The sequence below is a fragment of the Chelonus insularis genome, unplaced genomic scaffold (genome assembly GCF_013357705.1).
Source record: "Chelonus insularis isolate UGA/USDA-ARS -01 unplaced genomic scaffold, ASM1335770v1 contig_323_pilon, whole genome shotgun sequence".
Taxonomy (NCBI): Eukaryota; Metazoa; Arthropoda; class Insecta; order Hymenoptera; family Braconidae; genus Chelonus; species Chelonus insularis.
This window is the reverse complement of record NW_023276493.1, coordinates 88,227-110,530: the sequence shown is the minus strand read 5'-3', so window position 1 is coordinate 110,530 and position 22,304 is coordinate 88,227. Positions and strand designations below refer to the sequence as shown.

General features: G+C 28.8%; 6 protein-coding genes across 9 annotated transcripts; 3 read left to right on the top strand and 3 right to left on the bottom strand.

Annotated features, from left to right (window-relative positions):
- Positions 1 to 446: 446 nt before the first annotated feature.
- Positions 447 to 1,611, bottom strand: Mrm2 (Mitochondrial rRNA methyltransferase 2). Its single transcript, XM_035081325.1, has 2 exons — positions 1,406 to 1,611; positions 447 to 1,315 (listed from the first exon to the last, which is right to left on the bottom strand). The coding sequence occupies exon 2, from the start codon at positions 1,266 to 1,268 to the stop codon at positions 522 to 524; it is 747 nt and encodes a 248-aa protein (XP_034937216.1). The 5' UTR covers positions 1,269 to 1,315; positions 1,406 to 1,611; the 3' UTR covers positions 447 to 521.
- A 140-nt stretch (positions 1,612 to 1,751) lies between these two features.
- On the top strand, positions 1,752 to 6,921 carry LOC118065850 (PAX3- and PAX7-binding protein 1). Of its 3 annotated transcripts, XM_035081388.1 has the most exons (17): positions 1,752 to 1,935; positions 2,018 to 2,208; positions 2,405 to 2,583; positions 2,821 to 2,974; positions 3,146 to 3,245; positions 3,337 to 3,494; positions 3,561 to 3,643; positions 3,702 to 3,904; positions 4,078 to 4,267; positions 4,758 to 4,881; positions 5,055 to 5,243; positions 5,338 to 5,537; positions 5,628 to 5,778; positions 6,023 to 6,218; positions 6,295 to 6,493; positions 6,571 to 6,689; positions 6,776 to 6,921. In XM_035081388.1, the coding sequence occupies exons 2-17, from the start codon at positions 2,034 to 2,036 to the stop codon at positions 6,825 to 6,827; spliced, it is 2,472 nt and encodes an 823-aa protein (XP_034937279.1). In that variant the 5' UTR covers positions 1,752 to 1,935; positions 2,018 to 2,033; the 3' UTR covers positions 6,828 to 6,921. The 3 variants fall into 3 exon arrangements, with proteins under 3 accessions (XP_034937279.1, XP_034937278.1, XP_034937281.1); XM_035081387.1 differs by having other exon boundaries at positions 3,337 to 3,643; XM_035081390.1 differs by lacking the exon at positions 1,752 to 1,935 and having other exon boundaries at positions 2,175 to 2,208; positions 2,405 to 2,494; positions 3,337 to 3,643.
- A 599-nt stretch (positions 6,922 to 7,520) lies between these two features.
- cv-d (crossveinless d) lies at positions 7,521 to 13,846 on the top strand. Its single transcript, XM_035081298.1, has 20 exons — positions 7,521 to 7,613; positions 7,875 to 8,110; positions 8,219 to 8,476; positions 8,573 to 8,731; positions 8,819 to 9,109; positions 9,204 to 9,388; positions 9,471 to 9,966; positions 10,043 to 10,260; positions 10,340 to 10,559; positions 10,647 to 10,848; positions 10,924 to 11,140; positions 11,209 to 11,366; positions 11,464 to 11,606; positions 11,667 to 11,800; positions 11,873 to 11,999; positions 12,079 to 12,261; positions 12,352 to 12,681; positions 12,786 to 13,041; positions 13,123 to 13,402; positions 13,551 to 13,846. Exons 1-20 carry the CDS (start codon positions 7,601 to 7,603, stop codon positions 13,723 to 13,725), a joined length of 4,281 nt encoding a protein of 1,426 aa, XP_034937189.1. The 5' UTR covers positions 7,521 to 7,600; the 3' UTR covers positions 13,726 to 13,846.
- A 55-nt stretch (positions 13,847 to 13,901) lies between these two features.
- On the bottom strand, positions 13,902 to 17,291 carry mh (maternal haploid). The gene is given in 7 exon segments (XM_035081299.1): positions 13,902 to 14,929; positions 14,931 to 15,545; positions 15,610 to 15,729; positions 15,876 to 15,984; positions 16,233 to 16,393; positions 16,486 to 16,569; positions 17,167 to 17,291. Coding segments are annotated over 7 exon segments (2,148 nt in total). The 5' UTR covers positions 17,239 to 17,291; the 3' UTR covers positions 13,902 to 13,942.
- A 246-nt stretch (positions 17,292 to 17,537) lies between these two features.
- On the top strand, positions 17,538 to 19,297 carry Jwa (PRA1 family protein Jwa). 2 transcript variants are annotated; one of them, XM_035081301.1, is made up of 5 exons: positions 17,538 to 17,770; positions 17,861 to 18,078; positions 18,157 to 18,270; positions 18,764 to 18,851; positions 18,983 to 19,092. In XM_035081301.1, the coding sequence occupies exons 1-5, from the start codon at positions 17,574 to 17,576 to the stop codon at positions 18,984 to 18,986; spliced, it is 621 nt and encodes a 206-aa protein (XP_034937192.1). In that variant the 5' UTR covers positions 17,538 to 17,573; the 3' UTR covers positions 18,987 to 19,092. The 2 variants fall into 2 exon arrangements, with proteins under 2 accessions (XP_034937192.1, XP_034937193.1); XM_035081302.1 differs by lacking the exon at positions 18,764 to 18,851 and having other exon boundaries at positions 18,983 to 19,297.
- A 299-nt stretch (positions 19,298 to 19,596) lies between these two features.
- Positions 19,597 to 22,295, bottom strand: LOC118065852 (UBX domain-containing protein 7). The gene is made up of 8 exons (XM_035081395.1): positions 22,137 to 22,295; positions 21,739 to 21,984; positions 21,379 to 21,656; positions 20,971 to 21,289; positions 20,744 to 20,889; positions 20,606 to 20,666; positions 20,428 to 20,516; positions 19,597 to 20,259 (listed from the first exon to the last, which is right to left on the bottom strand). Exons 1-8 carry the CDS (start codon positions 22,174 to 22,176, stop codon positions 20,101 to 20,103), a joined length of 1,338 nt encoding a protein of 445 aa, XP_034937286.1. The 5' UTR covers positions 22,177 to 22,295; the 3' UTR covers positions 19,597 to 20,100.
- Between the last annotated feature and the right edge of the window lie 9 nt (positions 22,296 to 22,304).

Sequence of the window (22,304 nt, the reverse complement as noted above, 5' to 3'; positions counted from 1 at the left end):
TTGTATATACCATAGTTAATAATATGTCATAATAGTGATAATGTTCTACTGTCATAATATCAAATGTTAAAAATGTAAACATTTAATTAATAAATTTGTGCAATCATATATCTATCAAGCATTTATGTATTATTTATATAACTATTAAATGAAAAATAACACAAGGAAAACACATGTGTAGATGTTGATTGTTTTTAACATTTAATTTTGTAGTGTTCATCTATTAAAAGATATGCATCTTATATCAATCTTCAATCCTTGATCTTTAATAAGACATCATCTTTGAGAATTAAAACGTATAACCGTGCATGTATTAACATGATGACATTTCAACACTTAGCAATTGGAAATGGTTTTTTTCCTTTAATCTATTTTATTAACATTTAAACACTTAGTAACATTGAATAAAGAAAAAATTATTCAATAGGACATAATAACTAAACATATTTTTCCCATTCTTATTAATATCTTTATTATTAATTCGTAATTTCTACAATAATATTGTAGATTTTTCATACATATCAGGTTTTTAATTGTTTCAAACCTTTAAATCCTTGTGCTAAAATAAACATTTCTGCAGACTCATCTCTTGTGGCAGGAGGTCTAATAATTTTTATAGATTTATAAAATTTCTCGACATCTTTTTCAAATTCAGAAGTTTGTTGACCATCCCAAACTTTTGTAACAAACGTACCACCCACTTTCGACATTTCCACTGCAAACTTCATAGCAGAATATGCAAGATACATTATTTTATCATGATCAAGTTGGCGAACACCAGTAGCATTAGGTGCCATGTCAGAAAGAACAACATCCACTGGTTGTCCATTTAATAATTGTTTCAAAGTACTTTGGGTGTTTGGTAGAGTAAAATCTGCATTTCCAAGAATTGTGGCACCATCAATTGGATGAATTGGAAGTCTATCAATAGCGAAAACACGTCCTACTGCTTTATCTTCATCTTTTCCAATGGCATTCGTTAGTTTCAAAGCCACTTGAGTCCAACTTCCAGGAGCTGCACCACAATCTACAACAACTAGACCTGGAGTAAGAATGTTAAATCGCTTATTGATTTCTAGAAGTTTAAATGCACTTCTGCATCGGTAATTTTCTTGTCTTGCTTTTTCTACGTAAGGATCTTTCAGCTGACGCGTTAACCATCTGTGAGAGCTCGCTGATCTAGATTTTGAACTTTTTAATGCTTCTTTATTCAATACTGTACATGTATACAAATTACGCTTTATAAAAATATTTTTATAGAGTTCCATTTTTTATAATTGAAATTTGTGTATGCTCAAAGCTTATATGCAGAAGACTACAACAATAAAGATAAGATTAAAATGCTATTTTATGTATTTTATTCAAATTATAATTTTTATATTTCACTGCTTGATGTAATACTTACTGATTACTATTTCTTGATCTATTCTTGATAATAATTTATTGATTATCATATTATTTCATAATTGACAATTACTTAGGAATTATTAATTATTATTTTCAACGGATATTTCATTAATATCATAGTACATTGACATTTTATGTGAATACAATTATTTTTATTTTTAATTTATAAAAATAGTACCACAAATTTTACATAACCTTCATTGATGTCTGTTTTTGGAATTGACTGACAACTCCATCTGATTGTCATTTAGAATACTTTTCGCAAGATCGATAATGTAGAATTATACACATAGAGGCATCTATGATGCAAGTGAATAATTACTAATGCAATTATGGAATGCATACTGATTTAGGAGCTAAGTTGCTTCCAAAATTGCATAGAGTACAGAAATTAAAAACCGACGTTATAGAAAAAAATGTTTAGAAAATCATTATTATAATTAAGATATAATTGTGTTAATCATATAAATTTTCTATTAATTTTTTTAGAACTACACAGTATTAATAGATTTTAAATTCAGTAATTCAGTAAGTTAAAATAATATGCCATGAGCTGCATGCAGTACTTCAGTATGAGGTAATGTCTTCACTCTGGTTTGTAATTTTGCAGATATCAAAGGAAAACAATGTCACTATTTAATAAACCGAAGAGAAATATACGCCGACGGTCATTCAATGAGGAATGTGAGGACAATGAAAATAGAGTGGAACCTGAAGATGTCCAGACTATTAAAGCAAGACCGAGGAAAAAAGAGAAGCCCAAACAAACGCTCCTGAGTTTTGGAGAGGAGCTAGATGAAGGTTAGTTTGATAAAAGTTTTTCTTATTATAAAAAAATTTTCTAAAAGTAAGAATAACTATCTTTAATTTACAACATAATTTTTTATGAGGCATCTAATTGTCTGAGTAGGGTAAAGTTATGGAACTCATGAACATTCTCTTATATATTTATACTAAATAATTTTGAATCAATTTTTAATATTTATTATGTTTATAGCTGACGATGGGGAGGTTTTTAAGGTGCGGAAGTCATCGAGGAGCAAAAAACTGATGAAACAACTTGATCACGAAAGGAGAAAAAAGAAAGGTGAAGAGAAAATGCAAGTGGACTCTGAGCAAGCGAACATGTCGATTAAGCGCGACAAAGATTTAGAAATAAAGACAGATGATCTAGTAGTAAGCTATCTCTATGATGTCTTATTAGTCTTTAATAGTTAATATCACTTGAATATGTTAAAACATATATCATTTAATCACTTGTCTCTATTTTAATGAATTGCGGCTGATTAACAAATATCAGAAATTAAATATCGCCCAATCATTACATATGAGAGACCATTTTATTTTTGTTTTAGTGGTTCATCGTATCAATTATTTATTATACTAACATACATGTTTTTTTCTTTTATCTAGGTTAAGATAAAAAATACTGGACCACTTATTTTGAATGGACGTGCTGCATTAGTTGCTGGCAAAGATGATTATTCTTCCGATGAAGAAGAATCTACGAGTCATTCATTTAGAAAAACTTCATCAAAAGCTGATCCTATGAAACTCTTTTTAGAAAGTAAATAGATTGATTAATTTTTTTTTAATCTAATATATAGCAAAACGTTATTTGATTATTTCGGTTGAATAATTGTAAATCAAGATCTGATTATTCGATTGAATTACCCATTTTTCCGAGTATCAATTAATTTCTTTATTTATTACTTTACTTAATACATATCATTTTTAGGTGGTTGTATTCCTGATGCTGCAATGATTCATGCAGCAAGAAAGAAAAGACAAAAAGCAAGAGAATTGGGCACTGATTTCATACCTATTGAAGAAATAACGTAATTGATAGATAATTCATTCTTATTTTATTTATCCTACTCAACATGCTTTAATTTTATTAATTAATAATTATTGTTTTACAAATTTTAGTGAGGATAAAGGAAAGTCAAGATTAATTCGTGAAGATGATCATGATCGTAGTGATGATGATGAATCCCAAGACAGAATAGATATGTCTATTAATACAGAAGCTCGTGATAAGGAGAAAAGAAGAGAAGCCTTTCTAGCATCACAAGTTCCAATAAAACGTTCGTCTTTAAACGTTTTTAATTACAGCTTAGAATATAGATTAAAAAATTCTATAAATCTTGCAGTGTCTGATGACGAGAGCGAACACGGTAATGAAGAAGAAGAGTGGGAGGCACAGCAAATTCGAAAAGGAGTGACTGGCGCTCAAGTAATTATCAATGTTATAATGTATAAGTTTCAGATAATAATTAACATTAATATTTTAGATTGCAGCCGCACAGCAAGATTCAATTATGCAACAACAGTACACAATGGGCATGAATAGCGGGCAATTAGTTGGAGGCACAGGAGTACCTTTAGAAATGGTATTAATGCCAGCTCCACCACCACCACCCTGTATTCAACCTCCAGATCCAACTAAAATAGTGGCGATATCGCCTCAAGAAATAATTGAAAAAATGCGTACAAGGTTGTATTTATACTATAACCACTTATTAAATTTGATTATCCATAGATGTATTACCTAATCATGTAATCGGTATGATTACTTGTACACATATTGTAGAAAAATTCAAATATTCGTAAAATTTAGGCTGTAATAATTATAAATAATCAATTTTATTTAAATATTTTTTATTGTAGAGTATCGAGTTTAATTCAGGTCCATCGAAAGTACCAACAGGATCACGTTCAATTGGAAGATGAGCTAAAGCAGACATTGAAAGAATTGGATGAAGGAGGATTGCGTGCACCTCAACTAGCTCAGCGCTTCAGATATTACCAAGAGTTACGTGGGTATGTCACTGACTTGGTAGAGTGTCTTGATGAGAAGGTGGGTTTTCACGATATTTGATTTTTACTTTCTTTCGGCTCGGGTTCATCACGCGTAATTTATTGTGACGAAATTTAAATTTTTTATTGATATATTTGATTTTGTAAACAACTTTTTTAAAAGCATTAGTTTGCTTCCAAAGATGAATTTTTTTATTGCCGGGGGTCTGGATCTTCTCTGTATTAATTTACGCTGATATCTCAATATTTATTAACAATTTATAATTGATATACCATTTAATGTGGGTGAGTATCGCTATTGGTTGCGAAACAAAGCCCAAATTAAATTTCCTTTTGGTTATTCTGTGACTTTGGAATTTAACTATCGCTCCAATTTAATTTATTTAGCTGCATAAATGATAAATAGTACTGTATTTATTTTTACTAATTATATTAATAATTTGATTTTTGTCTTGGAGAATGGTTGACTTCCATAGTCTATCAATCTAAAAATATTTCAAAATTTTAACAAATAATTTTTTTTTTGTTAGCTGCCAATGGTTATTGGATTGGAGAAACGATGGCTTGATTTATATGGAGAAAGAGCATCAGAACTTATGGAGCGACGACGTCAGGATACTCGAGATCAAGCTGAAGAAATCTCTTCTGCAGCCAGTCAGTTATTTCTTTACTTTAATCCAACACTATTTCTTTGTTCAGCACGAATTCTTGCTTCTATTAACATTAATTAAATTTTTATGAAAGGTTTATGCATAAGACTTTGAACAATTATTCAACTAATAACTTAATTGATCGAGATTTAAATTTAAGATTCTTTCTGTAAACAGGAGGACAAACAGCACGTAGAGGACCAGAAGATGATGCTCGAGTTCGTCGAGCAACTGAACGAGAAGGAAGAAGAGCAAGGCGTAGAAGAGCTCGTGAACTTATTTCTAATATTCCAAAACATATCGACGGCATGTCTAGTGATGATGAAGTAACAGAGCAACAAAATCTTGCCTTCAAACAGGCGAAAGGTTGATTATTTATTTTATAAATAGATTTTTTACATTTTGAACTTTTATTGTTCGTTTTAATTTTTTAAATTTACAAATTTTTTAAATTTTCCAGAGGAAATTGACGACGAAAGTAAAGAAGTCTTTTCTGATGTTATGGATGATTTTTGTACAATCAGAGGAATTTTATCAAAACTTGAATCATGGAGAGAAACTGACATGGAAGCTTATACAGAGGCCTACGTTTCTTTATGTATCCCAAAAATTATTTCTCCTATCGTACGATTACACCTCATTACGTGGAATCCTTTAATGGTGATTATTATCATAATTTTCTGTTGTAAATTTATCACTCCGTATAATTCTTAACTAATTAATTAGTATTTAATTAAAAAATTTTTACAGGAAAGTACTGATTTAGAACGTACTAAATGGTATAATTCATTATTACTATATGCATTAGATCAAAAAGAAAGTGAAGAATCGCTCAAAAGTGATCCAGATGTTAGATTAATACCTTTAGCCATGGAAAAAGTTGTCATTCCTAAACTTACCTGTAAGTAACTGATTGCTTTAGATCAGAGATGGGCAAGAGCGTCTCATCAGAACCAAAGTAGCTTTTTAGGTATAATTTTTAGAGCTTTATTGTTCTTATGAGTAAGAATGAGAGAAGCATAGGATTATACTAAGTAGACCTTTTTACTGGTGTTCTGTGAACGTCAAAGTTTGCCCACCTCTGTTTTAGATGAAGGTCTGATAAAGAAATAATTTATTTTTATTTTGATATAATTTTTTTACAGTAATCGTTGAAAAAATATGGGATCCAATGTCTACATCTCAAACACTAAGACTTGTTGGAACTGTCCGTCGACTAGTGATGGATTATCCAAATCTTAATGAAACTAGTAAACCATTACAGTCACTTTTTAATGCCATTCTAGATAAAATTAAATCTGCCGTTGAGAATGATGTGTTCATACCCATTTTTCCTAAACAGTAAGTTTAGTTTTCTGTTGAAATCAAAATTAAAATCATATCAAACAAGAATCCATTTTTTATTTTTTTATTACAGAATTTTAGATCCAAAACATATATTCTTTCAAAGACAATTTACAATGGCTGTAAAACTACTTCGAAATTTACTGAGTTGGCAGGGTTTACTTGGAGATGCACAATTGAAAAATCTAGCCCTTAGTTCTCTTCTTAATCGTTATCTACTGGCAGGCTTGAGAGTATCACCTCCAATAGATGCTTTAAGCAAGGCCAATGTCGTATGTTTTTATCATTATTTATTAAATTTAATTACTAATTAAGACTTATAAAAAAAAACAATAATATTTCTTTTTAGATAATGAGTACTTTACCTCGTGCATGGCTTCAAGGAGGTACAATAGAACACTTAAGAATGTTTGCAACCCTTATTCAGCAGCTCAGCGACCAATTAGATCAGGCTAATCCAGCTCATAAGTAATTAAATACAGATAATATAATATTTATTTATCCTTAATTAATTGAAAAAATAAATTTTAATTATTTGATCATTTTATTTTTAGTGAAGCGTGGGAATATTCCAGATCGATTTTAAAAACAATAAAACCACTATAAGTAATTTATAGTTATTATTAAGTTTATTCAATAAAAAAAATAATAAAATAGTAATAAAAAATATAATCATGAAATTAAAAAAATAGTTTAAGTAAAAAAGAAAGAATATTAGTTAGTTCTTTGTACAGATGTTAAAAATAATGAAGTAATAAGTAAAAATTTTAATTTAATGTAATACAATTGAGTTGATAAATAAATTTGTGATTAATAATAATTATTTGTAAATAATAATTCTTAAAAATAAATCAATAGACTTCATTGAACGATACAGCCTGCTTCTTTTCTTCTCTATCTCTTCATTACTCACAAGGGGACCATGAATTTGTGGAAGAAATTTATCATCAACGTAAATAGTAGTTCTAAATATAAAAGAGGCCAAAGATCAATTTATCAGTAAAACATTTTTCTACCATAATATAACAGTGTCCTGTATGTTATATACTTCTTATGAACGAAAGATAAAAAATGTTAGGTTTCTAAAAATAAAAATATCTTCGAAGAATTTCCATTTGAATCCCTGTCTCTGCAGGACAGATGTCCCTTTTTTATGGTTTAAAATGGGCATTTTTTGCTTTTGACTCATATATGTATATGGATTGATACGGTATGTAAAGAGGACATGATGAGATTGAAGATAATCTGTCGATGGGATAATTTAAACTAACACTAATAAACGCTTACATCGTCGTAAGTTGCTGAGATAGGATACAGTACAGGTCATCTCTTGACTTTTATGAACTCAGTCTACGTCAGTCTTTCGGCGGACCTACACAATGAGCACTTCAGGTACGTTAGAGCATTTTTTATCAATTAACATCAATGATTATTGTTTGTGAACTATTTTTTTTTTTTATCAATTATTGAAACTATTATTAAGAAAATAATTTAAATAAATTTGTTAAAAATATTTTCTTTATCTATTTTATTTTTTTCTTTACTTATTGACTTTATTAGTTTAATATTATACTCATTTCTTCCTCATTAATCTTCATATTTTTTTATTTTCACACTAATAAAACTTATTAAACATTTTGCTATTCATTTCAGACATAGTGTGGGCCAAATTATTTCCAGTGTGTTGGTGTAAAACAATATTAGTTGTCATTTTAAATCTTTTATTTGTAACGTCCGGTGAAAATATTTTCAAACCAGGGAAGCAATATACGTATTCATACTTTGCGGAATCAAGTTCGGGAGTTTTGTTACCATCCAAAGCTGCTTCTTCATGGGGGTTACAGGGAACACTTATTGTTCAGACGACTGAAGATGCTGCTTACATACGGGTATGTGAATATTTGTTTCAATCAACTATTTAACTAATTAAATGAATCTTTAAAATATAGAAATATAATTAGAATTTAGAAATTAATGAAAAATAATTAATTTTCTAGTTAAACGATTTAGAAACGTTTATATGGAATGGAGAATTTAATCAGCGGTCAGTTTTTGATTCCCTAGACTTTGAGGTCAAAGATCAAGTTCCAGAACTTTTAAAAGCCTTTCAAGTAGTCTACAAAAATGGACTTCTCACCAATTTTAGCGTTGAAACTGAAGCTATTTGGGTTACTAATATTAAACGAAGTATCGCTAGTATTTTTCAACTTGATTTAAACAATTTAGAAAAGGAAGTTGCTTTTCATTCAGAAGAGGTAAATTAAATTTATTTATCATTTTTATAATTGATTTCTACTTCCACTTTGTTATTTGAATATAGTTTAGATTATATGATTATTAATTTATTTTAGAATACTCATTATGGCCGTTGCAACATTGAAAACATTGTTACATCACAAACAGATGATGAGATGTGGATTCGAAAATTTTTTGATCCCCGTACATGCATTGGACATCCCCAATGGACCTGGACCAATGTCCCTCGAATGCAATGCCCAACTGGAGATGAAGTAAATCCAATTATATTTATAAAATAAATATTTTAGGATAATTTTGATGATTAAAATTTTTTTATGAATTTCATTGCATCATTTCAGAATCCAATTATCAAATCAAGCGAAAAATTATATAAATTAAAATTAGACGGAAATGATACAGAAATAGTTTTTATCAACGCTACTGGTGGGATTTATGTTCAACCATTTCGAAGCACTAGTGAAGCTCAATTTTTGTTCACTCGACAAATTTTTGGACTGATTGACGTGAAAGATAAACATGAATACATACCAGAAGATAAATTCCATGAAGTTAATCTACAGTATGAGCTTCCGGAGGACGAATTATCACCAGAAAGAGTTGCATATGAGAAGGAGCATATTTTTAAATCAGTAAGTATTGGAAAAATCTAAAAATCAATAAAAAAAAATTACTTAATTGAAAAAGAGATTTATTTACACCATAAGATGATGATAATTATTACAGATATCTGTATTGTTGGATCGATTAAGTCAAAGATTAGAAAATCCTGGATTGGATACTGAGATAAATAATTTACATAATACAACTATTTCAATATTATTATATTATCTTGGTAAATTTAATCAAACTGATTTAGAAGCAGCTTACAACAATATTTCAGGAACAAGCTATAAAGAAGAAACGATCAGGTAATATTTATATTTTCAGTTAAAACCAGCTTACGTCAATGAGCTTATCTGGAAAAAAGTAGTTTATATTAATTTATTTCAGAAACATGTTTCTTGAAACAGTTCCACAAGTTGGTACAAGGCACTCAGTGTTATTTGTTTTGGATTTAATTGTCCAAAAAAAAGTATCAGACATCACAGCGATGCAACTACTTACTCAGTTACCATTTCATATCAGAAAACCTGATGTTCAGTTATTGGATCAAACAAAAGTTTTGATTGATCTTCCAGAAAAAATATCATCAGGAGTTCGGAACACAGGAATTTTAACTTTTGGGACTTTAATTTACAAAACCTGTTTGGTTCATTGTTCGTATGAAGTTCTAGACGATTTTGTGAGAATTTATTTAGATAGATTTACAGAGAGCGATACCTATGAAATGAAAATGATATGGTTAGAAGGATTATCTAATATACAGCTTGGAAGAGTTGTTGAATTTTTGGAACCGATTGCTAGTGGAATTAGTGAAAATTCTAAACATCTAAGAGTTTTGGCTGCGTGGGCCTCGCTTCCTACAGCTTATTCTAGACCTGACATTGTAAGTTTTACGTGGTAAAAAAAACGAATCAACATCGAAGTTTTTCAACTATTCAAATGACTGATGTTTGTTTTAGATTTACAGAGCTTATTGGCCAATTCTTGTTAATCAAACAGAGTATTTAGAGATGAGGATAGCAGCTTTAACTCTTTTAATTGCTTCTAATCCATCATCAAATCGAATATTTGCGCTTTATTGGTACATGCGAGGTGAAACTAATCAACATTTGGTCAATTATTTTTATACAACTCTAAAATCGATGGAAAGAACGAATTACCCTTGCTACAAACACATGTAAGGCTAATTTAATAACTTCATATATTGTATTAAATAATTATTTATTGTTATTACAATTTTTTAAAAAACTTTTCAGTGGAGCTATTGCAGCACAATTTGCTAGAATTTTAACAAAACCTCATACTGATGAACGCATAATGACTGGAAATTATATTTTTGACTATCAAGATACCAAAAGAAATTTCGGTGCTATGGTGCAGAATATTATCATTGCTAGCCCACGTTCTAACATTCCTGAAATTGCTCATATTACACTTAACAATCATGGGTCTGGAACTCATTTCAACCAAATTTCTGTAAGAATTCTGATTTAGGTGTCTAAAATTATTTATAGTCGTCAAACTTAAATATTCTACAACTCATTTAATGATTGAAATTTTTAGCTACACATTAAAGCAGTTGGAGTTATGCCAACATTATCCAATTATATAGAAAACTTTGTTCGCATCAAAGATATTCTTAAAGAATTTAAGCTTGAAGAAAAACCATCAGAACCACCTCATATTGAAATAATCGCTCGAATTCAACAAAAAGCTGTTTTTTGTTTGCATTTTAATAAAACAAACATTGAAAATGCACTTTCATGTAAGACTGATTAAAATAAGTAATTTAAAATTTATTTATTTTAATGTTTATTGAATTTTTGTTATTTTTAATTAGATTTACGAGCACTTCCAGAGAATAGTTTTCAAATCTATCAAAGCATGGAGTTTCATATAAATCAACAACGAATTAATATACCACTAACAATGGAATCAATTCAAGTAACTGATCTAGGAACAAATGTAAGACTTGCAGCTACAGCTAATTCTCTTTTTTCAATGAGAGGAAATTTCACATATCTTTTTGGTGGTCGAAACAATCATGTCATATTACGGTATAATATTTAATTATTCATTGTCTCTCAATAACTTGGCAATGATAATTAATTTATTCTTTCTGCAGCACAGCTATTCACGGATCCGAAATTGTTGAAAATTATAATCCACTGATTGATGTTTGGCATTCTGCTGAGAGAACTCAATCAATTCACGGATATCTCCCAACAAATGTGACAGTTGGCCTTCAAGAAAAATTATTCCTATCGTATATTACGCCTTCTGGTAAATTTGATTTTTTAATTAATCATTCTGTTTATAATTAGTTAAAAATATATATTGAAGAAAAAAAATTGATCAAATAATAATTATTGACTTGTAGAAGATTTAAAAACTGGTATTATTGCCCACGCAATGACAACTACAACGATTAGAGGTATAAATGCTACTGCAAAATTGAAAAAAATATGTAAAAACTGTATTGGATCATATACAGTTAAAAAAAAGCCTCAAGATGCATTGCAGGTAATTTTTGGGTGGGAAAAATTTTTTGACACAAGTGTGCTATTATATTATTTTTTCTAGGATACTGTAATTTTTGATTCTGTATTACCCGAATTGGGTGGCCAATTCCAAGTAAGAGTTTTCGATTGTGATCCGGAAATTGCCAGAGATGAATTATTTACTGATATCTGGTTATCTCACCAAAGCAACTATGAGTAAGTTTATTCATTAATTGAATAAATTTTATAATAAAGTAAATATTTATTTAAAAAATTTTTTTTTATTAGAACTTGGTTTGGAGCGAAATTACTTCTATTAGGATTCCATGCTATGGACTACTTCAGCTATGCACCCCCAAGAGGAAGCTGCGGAGTTGCCATGTACATCGAACCATCAACTATTCAACCTTCTGAGGTACTGAGTTTATTAATATAATTTTCAACTTAATTCAAAGAAAAAATTTATTTTCATTAAACGATAAATAATATTACAGGTAAAATTAGAGTTTGCTATAAATGGTAAATATTATCTGCTGTCACTCACACGAAGTGAATTAGGAGACATGAAAGTTTTACAACAATGGAATTTAGCTGCTTTGTATGAATCAACTTCGTGGGTAACAGATACGTTAAAGATAAAGGCCAGTAAATCTGTACCTGGTGAACAATTTATGAAGGTAACTTTTATATTCAAAAAATAAGATTGAAGATTTCTTAACTAAATGTCAGTAATAAAATTAAACTTAACAATCATTTTCCATTCAAAGGTATGTTTAGAGATAGATCGAATAACACCATGGACTTGGGACTATTTTAGTTTAAAACCCAGTGATCCAGCATCAATAAAGCTGAGTCTAGTGTGGGGATTATCAGACAGTCTAAAAGGCAAGTGTTCAGGATCATCACTTCTTTTAAATATGGTTGGAGAAGTAAGCAAAGAACAGATAAACCAAAGTAAGATGGATAAATGGCCTTATAATGAATGCCGACGACAAGCTAAAGGAAAAACTGATGTGCCTTATACTGAGGCTTGTTATCAAGCATCTCGAGAACTCTCCACCCTAAGAAAGTACGAAATATTTGTCGAGTCTGAAAATGTAAGAAATAACAAATTTTTTAGTATTGTTTTATTTTTAATATCATAAGAAAAGTCAGAACATATTGTATCAAAAAAATACTAATGAAAATCAATTGATTTTAGTTGCCAGAAAAATTGGAACAATTGATTTGGAAATTACGAGCTTTATATGATGTCATAGGAGGAAACAGTAGTCATTTATCAAATATTGATCGATATTTGATTGGAGTAACATTTCCGGAAGATAGTACCAAAGCCGTTATGTATGTGAATCATAACAAGATACCAATTAAATACGATGGAGAATTTGTGGATATGTTTTTAACAAGAACTCGGTTACATAGATATATCGACAATGCTTTTCTACGAACATTTTTCAGTAATAATTTTGATATTTCTCATATTTAATATATTACTATATTATCATTAATTAATTAATTAATTTAAATCATAATTTTAGGCTTTTGTGTAATTACTCCTACAATGATAAAATCAGCTCACAATATAACTCGTCCACTAGAAAGAAATAGAGAAGTATTGGTTCTAGGTCAATGTTACGACGAAAATCCAGGATTTGTTTTAACAGCCGTTAGCACTGAAGCTGGAGTTACGTTACATCTTAGTGACGATAGTAATTATCTAAAAATAGTGCCAGATGATGAAGGAGGAACTGTATATAACTTCACTGATCCCTTACCTATCACAAGAGATTTCTCGTGGAATAAAGTCAACGAAAAAAGGTAAACTAATTTATTTCAAAACAAAACTATTTTTCGAAAAATAAATTAATCATTTTATTAAAGTATAACTTAGAAAAAAAATTTTTTTATAACATGAATCGTAAAAAAAATAAAAACTCTTTTTTCACAATCTTCTCTAATTTTACAGGTTTAGATCGGACAAAAATTCAATTCACATCTTACTGAATAACAACATCCCATTCATACATTTTACTAAAGAACAAATATTAATTTTCTTCCCAAATTATATTCAAGAATTCACATGTGGTGTTTGTACTGCTCGATATTTCAATGTAGCAGGATTATACGATAAAAAAGTATAGTTTTAGAAAAAATATTTATTAAATAGATGTAAGATTTATTTTAGATATAACTATTATTATTAATACCGATTATACTATCATAATTATTATCACTTTTGTAGAAATTATTACTTTAAATTTTACTGATATTACTATAATAAATCTTAGAACAAAAAATTTCAATAATTAGAAGAAAATTTTTGTAAGATTTCTTTCCGTTGAAGGAAAAATATATTATTTAAATTTTAAAATTGACGCATTGATCAACATGACTGACAATTAACCTCTCCGAAAACAATTCCATACAAATTGGACAAAGTTGCTTTTTATCAGAACTATTTGGTGATTGAATTGTATTATCTACAAACTCACAATCCTCATCAACTTCTTCCAATGAATCACTAGAACTACAACTATAAGGAACTTGTACACAAGATTCGAGATGTTCTTCCAAAGGGATATTTTTGCTAATCATCTCATTACAAACAAGGCATTTATATAGTGATGAGGAACCACCACTTCGTTCACTTCTGTCTGAAGCATTATCATCTATCTCAATTATTTCATCAGATTGAGTTTTTTTACATTGTAGCTTCGCTAAACATTCTTGAACGTGGGAATAATAATCAAGAGCATCAATATTTTTATTACAAGTATAACAATTCATATGTGAACTACTAGGTGTAGAAGAGTCAGTTAAATCAATAGTCTCCAATGATTGAGCTCTGCCAGCAGATGATGGAAGATCAGATTGACTAGTAGTGTTTGTGATTTGACTTCGTAAATTTTCACCAGTAGCTCTTTCGAATAAACAAATATCTACATGATCATTAATAACATCTTCATTAAAAACTTCGTTACATATTGGACACCGTGGCAAAGTTGGTTTACGATGAGGATTCACTGATTCTCTTCGTGTACTTTCCATTATTGTTGTAGAATCTTTTAAACTAAGAGATTTATTATTTTCATCAGGTAAACAGAGATCTATATGAATATTTATTTGGTCTTGTGGAAACTTTTCACCACATATTGGACATTCGTGATTAGATTCACTTGTAATTTCTATTTTTTGACGTTTTAGAGGAGTTTCTCTACTTAAGCACCTATCTATATGGTTGTTAATATCTTCTGTAACTAATTCATTACAAATAGGACATTTAGTTGAATTAGTATTATTAGTATTGACACTGACGGGTACTTCTTTCTTAGATGATGTAGAAGATGTATAAATCTAATAGTCTACTTTTACCTAAGTTATTTCCGCCTACAGTAGCTGTAAAATTTACTAAAGAACTTGAGCGTTTTGATGAAGGTTTGTTAGTTGTCGGTTGAGAACTAGTAGATCCTGGTCCTCCAGTTCCAAAACCATAGACGTTATTAGTTGAATTGCCTAGTTTTTTTAAACCTTCAAATGAATTAACTTGAACGGGAGTTTTAATACTATTTATTCTATTGACGTCAATTGGCTTAAAAGGAACTACTGGAATAAAAGGAGAGTTTGCTTTACTAGATGTTATAAAACCATCCAGAGTATTTTGATTTGGCAATCGTTTGGGAGTTTGTTTTGACTTTGGAATATTTGTATTACTCGGTGAATTAGTTTTCGAGTTTGAAGTAGACTTAGAACGAGCTTTTGGCTTCTCAGGTTCACGAATTTTAATAAATTTACCACCACAGTTTGCTTGATGCTCAGACCACCAGAAATCTGTAGGTCCAGGAGCTCGATTCATAGCCCGACGAACTGTTCCAAAGTATGGAGGTTTGTTTTTACAAGGACCATCGCATTTCCACCAATGTTGCTGATACAATCGTACTTCATCATGAAAACTATGATAAATCTAAAAGAAATATCATTATCAATTTATTAAAAATTGTCATTAAAGTATAAATAAAAGAAATTACCGTAATTTTTGTTCCTGCACTTTGATTAATTCTATTCATATGCTTACAAAACTCAGGCCCATGACCATCTCGATCTCGATTATTATTTGTTACGAATAAATAGGCATGGATCATTTCATGCTGTTAAAAAAGAAAGATGAACTGTTTTAATTAGTAATAAAATAGGAATCAATAAATACTGTTCGTATTAACAACCGTAATAACAATTTTCGCATTAACGTATGAATAACGTATGAATGAAATAAATGTTTATTCGTTATATATACCAGTAAAGTTTCTACTAAATCTTTCCTGGGCCTTAATTTAAGCAAAGGAGCACTCAAAGCTATAACACATTCATGGTTTCTTGGTTTGAAAGTACACGTTCCAGCACACCTATAAAAAAATATATGTTGTTACTTATCTAACCATTAGAATAATTTTTTTTAACGCATAATATTTATATTAGTATTTTAAAATATTTAAAAGCAATAAATGTGTCAAGATACAACTAAGTATTTAATAAAAAATTTTAAACTATGTTTTAACCTCTTCGCATTAAATTTTGAACAATAAAATAAATGAATGAGAGGTTTTTGTAAATTGACGTTATAAGATTATAAACAACTTTAACATGAACTTACGTGGTCATACGAGTACTCCATTTTACATAAACAGTATTCAAAGTTTCCCAGAAAAATAATTTATTAAACTGCACAAACATACCATGCACATCAGGAGTTGGGTCTATAGTTTCTAACGTTTCATCAACAAGAGTTCTTGGTCGATAATTGAATTCATTTATCTATTAAAACAATTTTGAAAGAAAATAACAATTTAAATTACACGATGTTGTATATGTAAACAAATGAAAAAAAACATTAGATTGATAATTACATGTGTGGGAAAAACTGCATTTTTGGTGATGCCATTGAGGTCTTGTTCAATAGCAAATCTTGCCATGGTGAAAATGTTGAAACACTTTAAATAAATAATCAATAGGTAATAAATTTTCTATGTATTTATAACATCGAATAGATAATTTTACAATAAATAAAAAAAATATAAAAACAAAATGGATTCATTATGAATGAATACAAACAAATATTGGCGGCAAGACATAATCGATCAACAAGAAGGGGGATACACTATGTTGTCATTTTTAGTTTACACATTTAATTGCAGATGGCGTAAAAATCTCATTCTTGAATTCAAAAAACATTCAATTTATTAAAAGTACAAAAAATATATATTATTGTATTAAAAAGAAAAAGAAAAAAATTATTTAAAAAAATTTTAATTAAAAAATAAAAAAAACCTTCAATAAAAATCTTGTTCAATAGAATTTTTTGATTCAATTCAAATAACGCCCGCGAACATTTCACAGTATCGTAACGTTCGATATTCACCCACGGTTTAACAGTGTCGTAATAATAAGAATTAATTTGTTTACATTTTCTAAATATTTTTCTCTGGTATTAATTTTTTATTAATAAATAATCTACCATGAATCACTCTGAACTTCAAGATATTAATATCTCAATGATAAATTAATGTACTTCTATTTTTTTATAATACCTTGCCACTTAACAATGTTGACAATCTTAATGTTAGAACATTTTCTACTTTATTGATTCTGCTCTTTATCATAAGACTATTCTGAGTCGTCAATCAGTAGCTGTTCTGGTCACTTATTGTTGTACTTATTTCTTGAAAACAATTAAAAACAAATCTTGTTTGATAATTCGATATTCCTAATTCAAAACTTGACTTCTCAGGTGTAATAAAATTTTTAGTTATGATTCAATCGGTCAATATACACACATAAATAAAGAATATGTGTATTTAAGTTGTTTTTTCTTACGTGTTCCTTAATCATCAGTAAAAAAAACGTCACATTCTATAATTAATTCTAAAGAATCATCAGTAATCAATCTGTAACCATCTGTGATCACTTGAAAAAATTTTTCAATAAGCAAAGTACGATGGATAAAACAAAAATCGGTGGAACTGGTGTTAAATTACCACCATTACGCAGTTTAAATGATTTTTTATTAGAATCTGCACGATTTCAAATCCCCAGTGGAGATCTTGATAAATGGGGAAGTCGAATTGTACAAAATCTTTTGTATTATCAAACCAATTACATCTTCCTGTCTTTGATACTGTTTCTTATTGTTGGGTAAGTTCGTTGGTTTACTCTATTGTATTTATATTAAAGTTATTTTCCAAATTAAATTTGACCTCATTTTTATACAATTATTTTCAATAGACTTTTTCATCCGGGTAAGATGCTAGTTGGCATGGTAGCTATTGGTACTGTTATTGCAATCTTTGCATATGTCTCAACCGAAGGACGAGCCATACACAATTTCAGAAAACAAAATCCAATTGCTGGAATAATTGTTATCATTCTGGGTGGTTGTTTTGTTACATACACCCTAGGTTCTCTTCTTATCTGTCTCGTTGCTATTTTACTTCCTTTTTGTGGTGAGTTTAATTCACCAATATTTTACCATTTATATCATAATTATATTTTTTTTGATTTACTCCATATTTATATTTCAGTTATATTCATCCACGCATCACTGAGATTAAGAAATCTACAAAACAAAATTGCTAATAAAATAGAAGGTATAGGATTGAGACGAACGCCGATGGGAATTTTTTTGGAACAACTTGGTATGGAGCCAGAGATCTTCGCATAAATTTCTACAAAACTTTCTTCATTAGATTAGTATTAAATATTTAAAAAAGCTCAGCCCAAATTCAATTTACAACTAAATAAAGTGAATAGAAATATTGCCATTTTTATTAAAAATGCGATACTGAAGGCAATTTGAATCTAAAAAAAATAATTTTTTTAAATTACTTCAATACGAAGTACTACTAGTTTTTAATTAAATATTTCCTCATAAAACTTATTAATAATATTCAATAAAAATAGTATTGATATTGTAATTATTGTTTTATGAAACTAAGTCATAGAGTTCTCGAATTGTTCAACGAATATTAACATGATACTCAATCTGCATTCATGCTTAATTTTCTTAACTGCTTTACTATTAAATAATCAATTTTTTCATGAATGTTAATCAATGCTATCGTTACTAGTATAAATGTTGTTTATTAAAATCTTTATTTCTAACACTTTGTCTATTTTTCTTTTCTTTAGATAGCACGTTAACGCAATGGATGATTGAGCTCGAATCATATAGAGATAACGATAATAAAGATGAGATATATTTAAAAAAGAAATATAGGTAATTATTGATAATGAATGTATTTTTATATGGTAAAGCATTATTTACTATTGCGTTAACTGCAAAAAATAATCATCTTCATCGCTAATTATTTTTAATTCATTTTTTTTCTTGGTTACACTGCACAACAGATGATGTGGCCAGCATTAAATTAAAAGCTCAATCGAGTTATACTGTAAAAGCTACTACTACTAAGTGAAACTGCTTCAAAGGCATAATGTCATAATAAAAAAAAAAAAAATAACGAAAGAAATTCTAGTCTTCATCAAACAAATCTTCAATATTTGTTCATATCAAATTACTAATGATTGTTATATTTATGAATATTCAAAATTAATTTATTAAGTTGTACAGATAAACATTGGTTGAATAATAGATTGAAAATATACTCTATACTGGAAATAATTATATTTCATTTATATAAATATCTGGTTTATAATTAAATTATATGTTGAATGTAACTTTTTTTGTATATCAATGAATAAAATTTATTTTTATGAATTTTTAATCATAAAGCAAAGTATTACATGTCTTAATAATGTCTTAATTATTTTTATATTAAAACAACATTCAAGTATATCATCTTAAATTAAATGTATTATAATAAAAACAACTTCACAAAATTGATGAATAATTAAGAATTAATATCAAAGATAAATTATTATTAACATTATTTAATATTCTATGGATATTATTCAAGTTGTATGAAATACATTAATTAACATAAAATTCGAGAGTAATAAATGTTATTTATCTTAATTAATAGATAAAAACAATCTAATTTCGAGCTCAGGAAGACAAATCACGCACTATCAAAAACAGCCAAAAAGTTTAAGATATCTGGATTACTAGTATTTTAAATTTAATATCATTTTTTATTAATGGAGTATTTTGTTTTAAAAATATTGGACGTTAATTTTTAACTAATAAATATATTTTATAAAACTATAAAAATCTAACTTATGTTCCATAAGTAATCCAGACTAGATAAATGAAGACGACGATAAAAAAGAACGAAATGGCAGTTTGAAATTATCTAAAAATGTTCTGAATATTTTCTGGCAGTGTTAATAATTCGTTTCGGTTTATTATTCTCTACTCCTGATAATCACATTATGCTTCAATTTATTCATTTATATAGTTGTAACATTAATTTTTTAATAGTTAATTTCACTTGAAAATTATGAATGGCAGTTTCAAATGTCGATCAAAACAAAAATCATGTAAGCATAAAACATTTTGTCATTTTTCATACTTTAGTAATGAATACTGTGTTGGATGGATATAAAATCGTATCAGATAGCCTGGTATGAGATGGCAGTGTAGCCACATTTGTTTTTGGAAATAGAATCAAATATGTGTGCTCAGATCGTGGAAAACCCATTTCTTCTATACGTTTTATGAAGGCCTGTAAAGATGTTTAATATTTATAGATAGATATGATGTAATATAAATATTTAGACATTCAACTATGATTTAACCATCGAAGTGTACTACACAGTTGATAATAATAATAATGAATCATTCGTAAAACTTGCACTAAACAATTTAATATAATATTTTTTTGGTAAATTACCTCAATTGTATCATTAGCACACATTGATACAGCTTCTTTTCCACCACTAGGCAATCGAAGACATAATCTCAATGAAGGTTCACCATTAGCTATTGTTTATAAATCACCACAAAAAAAATCAATTAATATTGATTCACTAATTTTCATAATATTTACATGTAAAAAAGTAAGAACTTACGTATTTCTGATTTATTTGAACCGGCTTCTGGAACAGTATTTGAATTTTTTGCCACTGAATCCTAAAACAATCGAATTTTTGTTTTAAGATCAAATTTATTTTAAAGTATAGTTGAAAAAGTCGTTTTGTTTCTCTCACTTCTTTAGTTGGCATAGCAGCTTCATTAGATGGACTATCTCCCAATTCTTCAGGAATTTCAATACGAGATCTTTTCCCACGGATCGTATGAGAGCTCCCTGTACTTGTATTTAGTCCAAAAGAATTGCCATTACGGCTGTGATTCCCTGGGATTGAAAAAGAATTTATTAAAGTACAATTCATAACAATTATTTGAAAATATATTGATTTAATACTTTAATACAAACCAACAGTTGATATTTGATCTAGTATACGAGATTTTTTCATTTTTCTACCAGAATCCTTAGAATTTAAATAAACACTACGTTCAATGGATGAAGATGGTTCACAATGAGATTCTTCAACATTTGGAGAATCAGCTGAACTATCTGGAGATGGTTGACTACTTAAAATATCATTTAATCCCGTGAGAAGGAGATCAACTGTAATATTGTTGTACGATCGCATACATTCACCCGTTCTTGGATCGACTACTGCTAAATAAGGATATTCAATTACGTTGTAAAAGTCAATATATCTTCTACCATCAGATGAATCAGACAAAACCTGTATTATAGAAGAATTTAAGAATATTTTCTTTTTTTTCATTATTTAAAAGAAATATTGATATATAAAATGAAGTTTTTAATTATTACCTGCCACAAGACAAAATGATCTTTGATAATTTCCTTTATCTGTTTGTCAGACCATACATCTCTATTAAGAATTTGACAAGAAAATTCTTGAGAATTTTGTACGTTAACTAATAACCAACGATTTATTGATTTTGCATGATCTCTTGCTTCTGAAAACGATCCCATGAATAGAATATCATATGGAGGACGAAATAGATCCTCTAAGCGTTTTGTTTTATTGAGAACTGGATTGCTAATGCCACCACTGACTTGCCTCGTCATTTCTTCTTCTTGTCTACCTACAAGATTATTTTTACGGATTAAGTAATGTAATTTGTGAGTTTTTGTGTTATGTATAAATTAATTAACAACTAAGCTTACGTGTTTCAACCGAAAAGTCTCTAAACCTATCAAAAACATTATTAGATGTTCTGGGAAAAGAACAAACAGGTTCTGATGGTACTAAAACTTCTTGAGTCGGTAGAATTGGCGCTCGAACCTCAGGTTCCTCAATCTGAGGAGCGTCTCTTCCAACAGGTCCATTTCCTTCAAACATCAAAAGAATTGCATTCTCTACATTTCCCTCAGCAAGAGTTAAATATTGGGTAGCAACAGATTCGTTCTCTCCTATAAAAATTTGAGAAATTGTCAATTATGATAAAATAACTCCAAAATTTTTGATTGTTTATCAGACTAATAATTTGTTTTTGTATATTAGGCGCTGATTGAAAAACAGTTTAATAGCAAGATATTTGTGAAAAACATATGTCACAACATACCCGTCACTTCCATAAATTTTTCAATTGATTCACGATCCATTGTATGTTTGTTTTTGTTCTTCAAAATAACAATATGACCTGTAAAGATGTTTTCTTCGAAAAATTTATGAAAAAAATGTATGCGAGATGATCCAGCTAAGAAAAGCAATATTCTCAAAATTTAATTTT

Excerpts from the sequence above, each read along its gene's own strand:
- Mrm2 (XM_035081325.1), bottom strand. The coding sequence starts at position 1,268 with ATGGAACTCTATAAAAATATTTTTATAAAGCGTAATTTGTATACATGT.
- LOC118065850 (XM_035081387.1), top strand. The coding sequence starts at position 2,034 with ATGTCACTATTTAATAAACCGAAGAGAAATATACGCCGACGGTCATTC. Across the intron at positions 5,538-5,627 it reads TTACGTGGAATCCTTTAATG|GAAAGTACTGATTTAGAACG; the intron begins GTGATTATTATC and ends AAATTTTTACAG. Across the intron at positions 6,690-6,775 it reads CAGGCTAATCCAGCTCATAA|TGAAGCGTGGGAATATTCCA; the intron begins GTAATTAAATAC and ends TTTTATTTTTAG.
- cv-d (XM_035081298.1), top strand. Across the intron at positions 9,389-9,470 it reads TATAAAGAAGAAACGATCAG|AAACATGTTTCTTGAAACAG; the intron begins GTAATATTTATA and ends AATTTATTTCAG. Across the intron at positions 13,403-13,550 it reads AATAAAGTCAACGAAAAAAG|GTTTAGATCGGACAAAAATT; the intron begins GTAAACTAATTT and ends CTAATTTTACAG.
- Jwa (XM_035081301.1), top strand. The coding sequence starts at position 17,574 with ATGGATAAAACAAAAATCGGTGGAACTGGTGTTAAATTACCACCATTA. Across the intron at positions 17,771-17,860 it reads ATACTGTTTCTTATTGTTGG|ACTTTTTCATCCGGGTAAGA; the intron begins GTAAGTTCGTTG and ends TATTTTCAATAG. Across the intron at positions 18,079-18,156 it reads TATTTTACTTCCTTTTTGTG|TTATATTCATCCACGCATCA; the intron begins GTGAGTTTAATT and ends TTTATATTTCAG.
- LOC118065852 (XM_035081395.1), bottom strand. The coding sequence starts at position 22,176 with ATGGATCGTGAATCAATTGAAAAATTTATGGAAGTGACGG. Across the intron at positions 21,657-21,738 it reads AGACTTTTCGGTTGAAACAC|GTAGACAAGAAGAAGAAATG; the intron begins GTAAGCTTAGTT and ends ATAATCTTGTAG. Across the intron at positions 20,517-20,605 it reads TTCAAATAAATCAGAAATAC|CTAATGGTGAACCTTCATTG; the intron begins GTAAGTTCTTAC and ends TATAAACAATAG.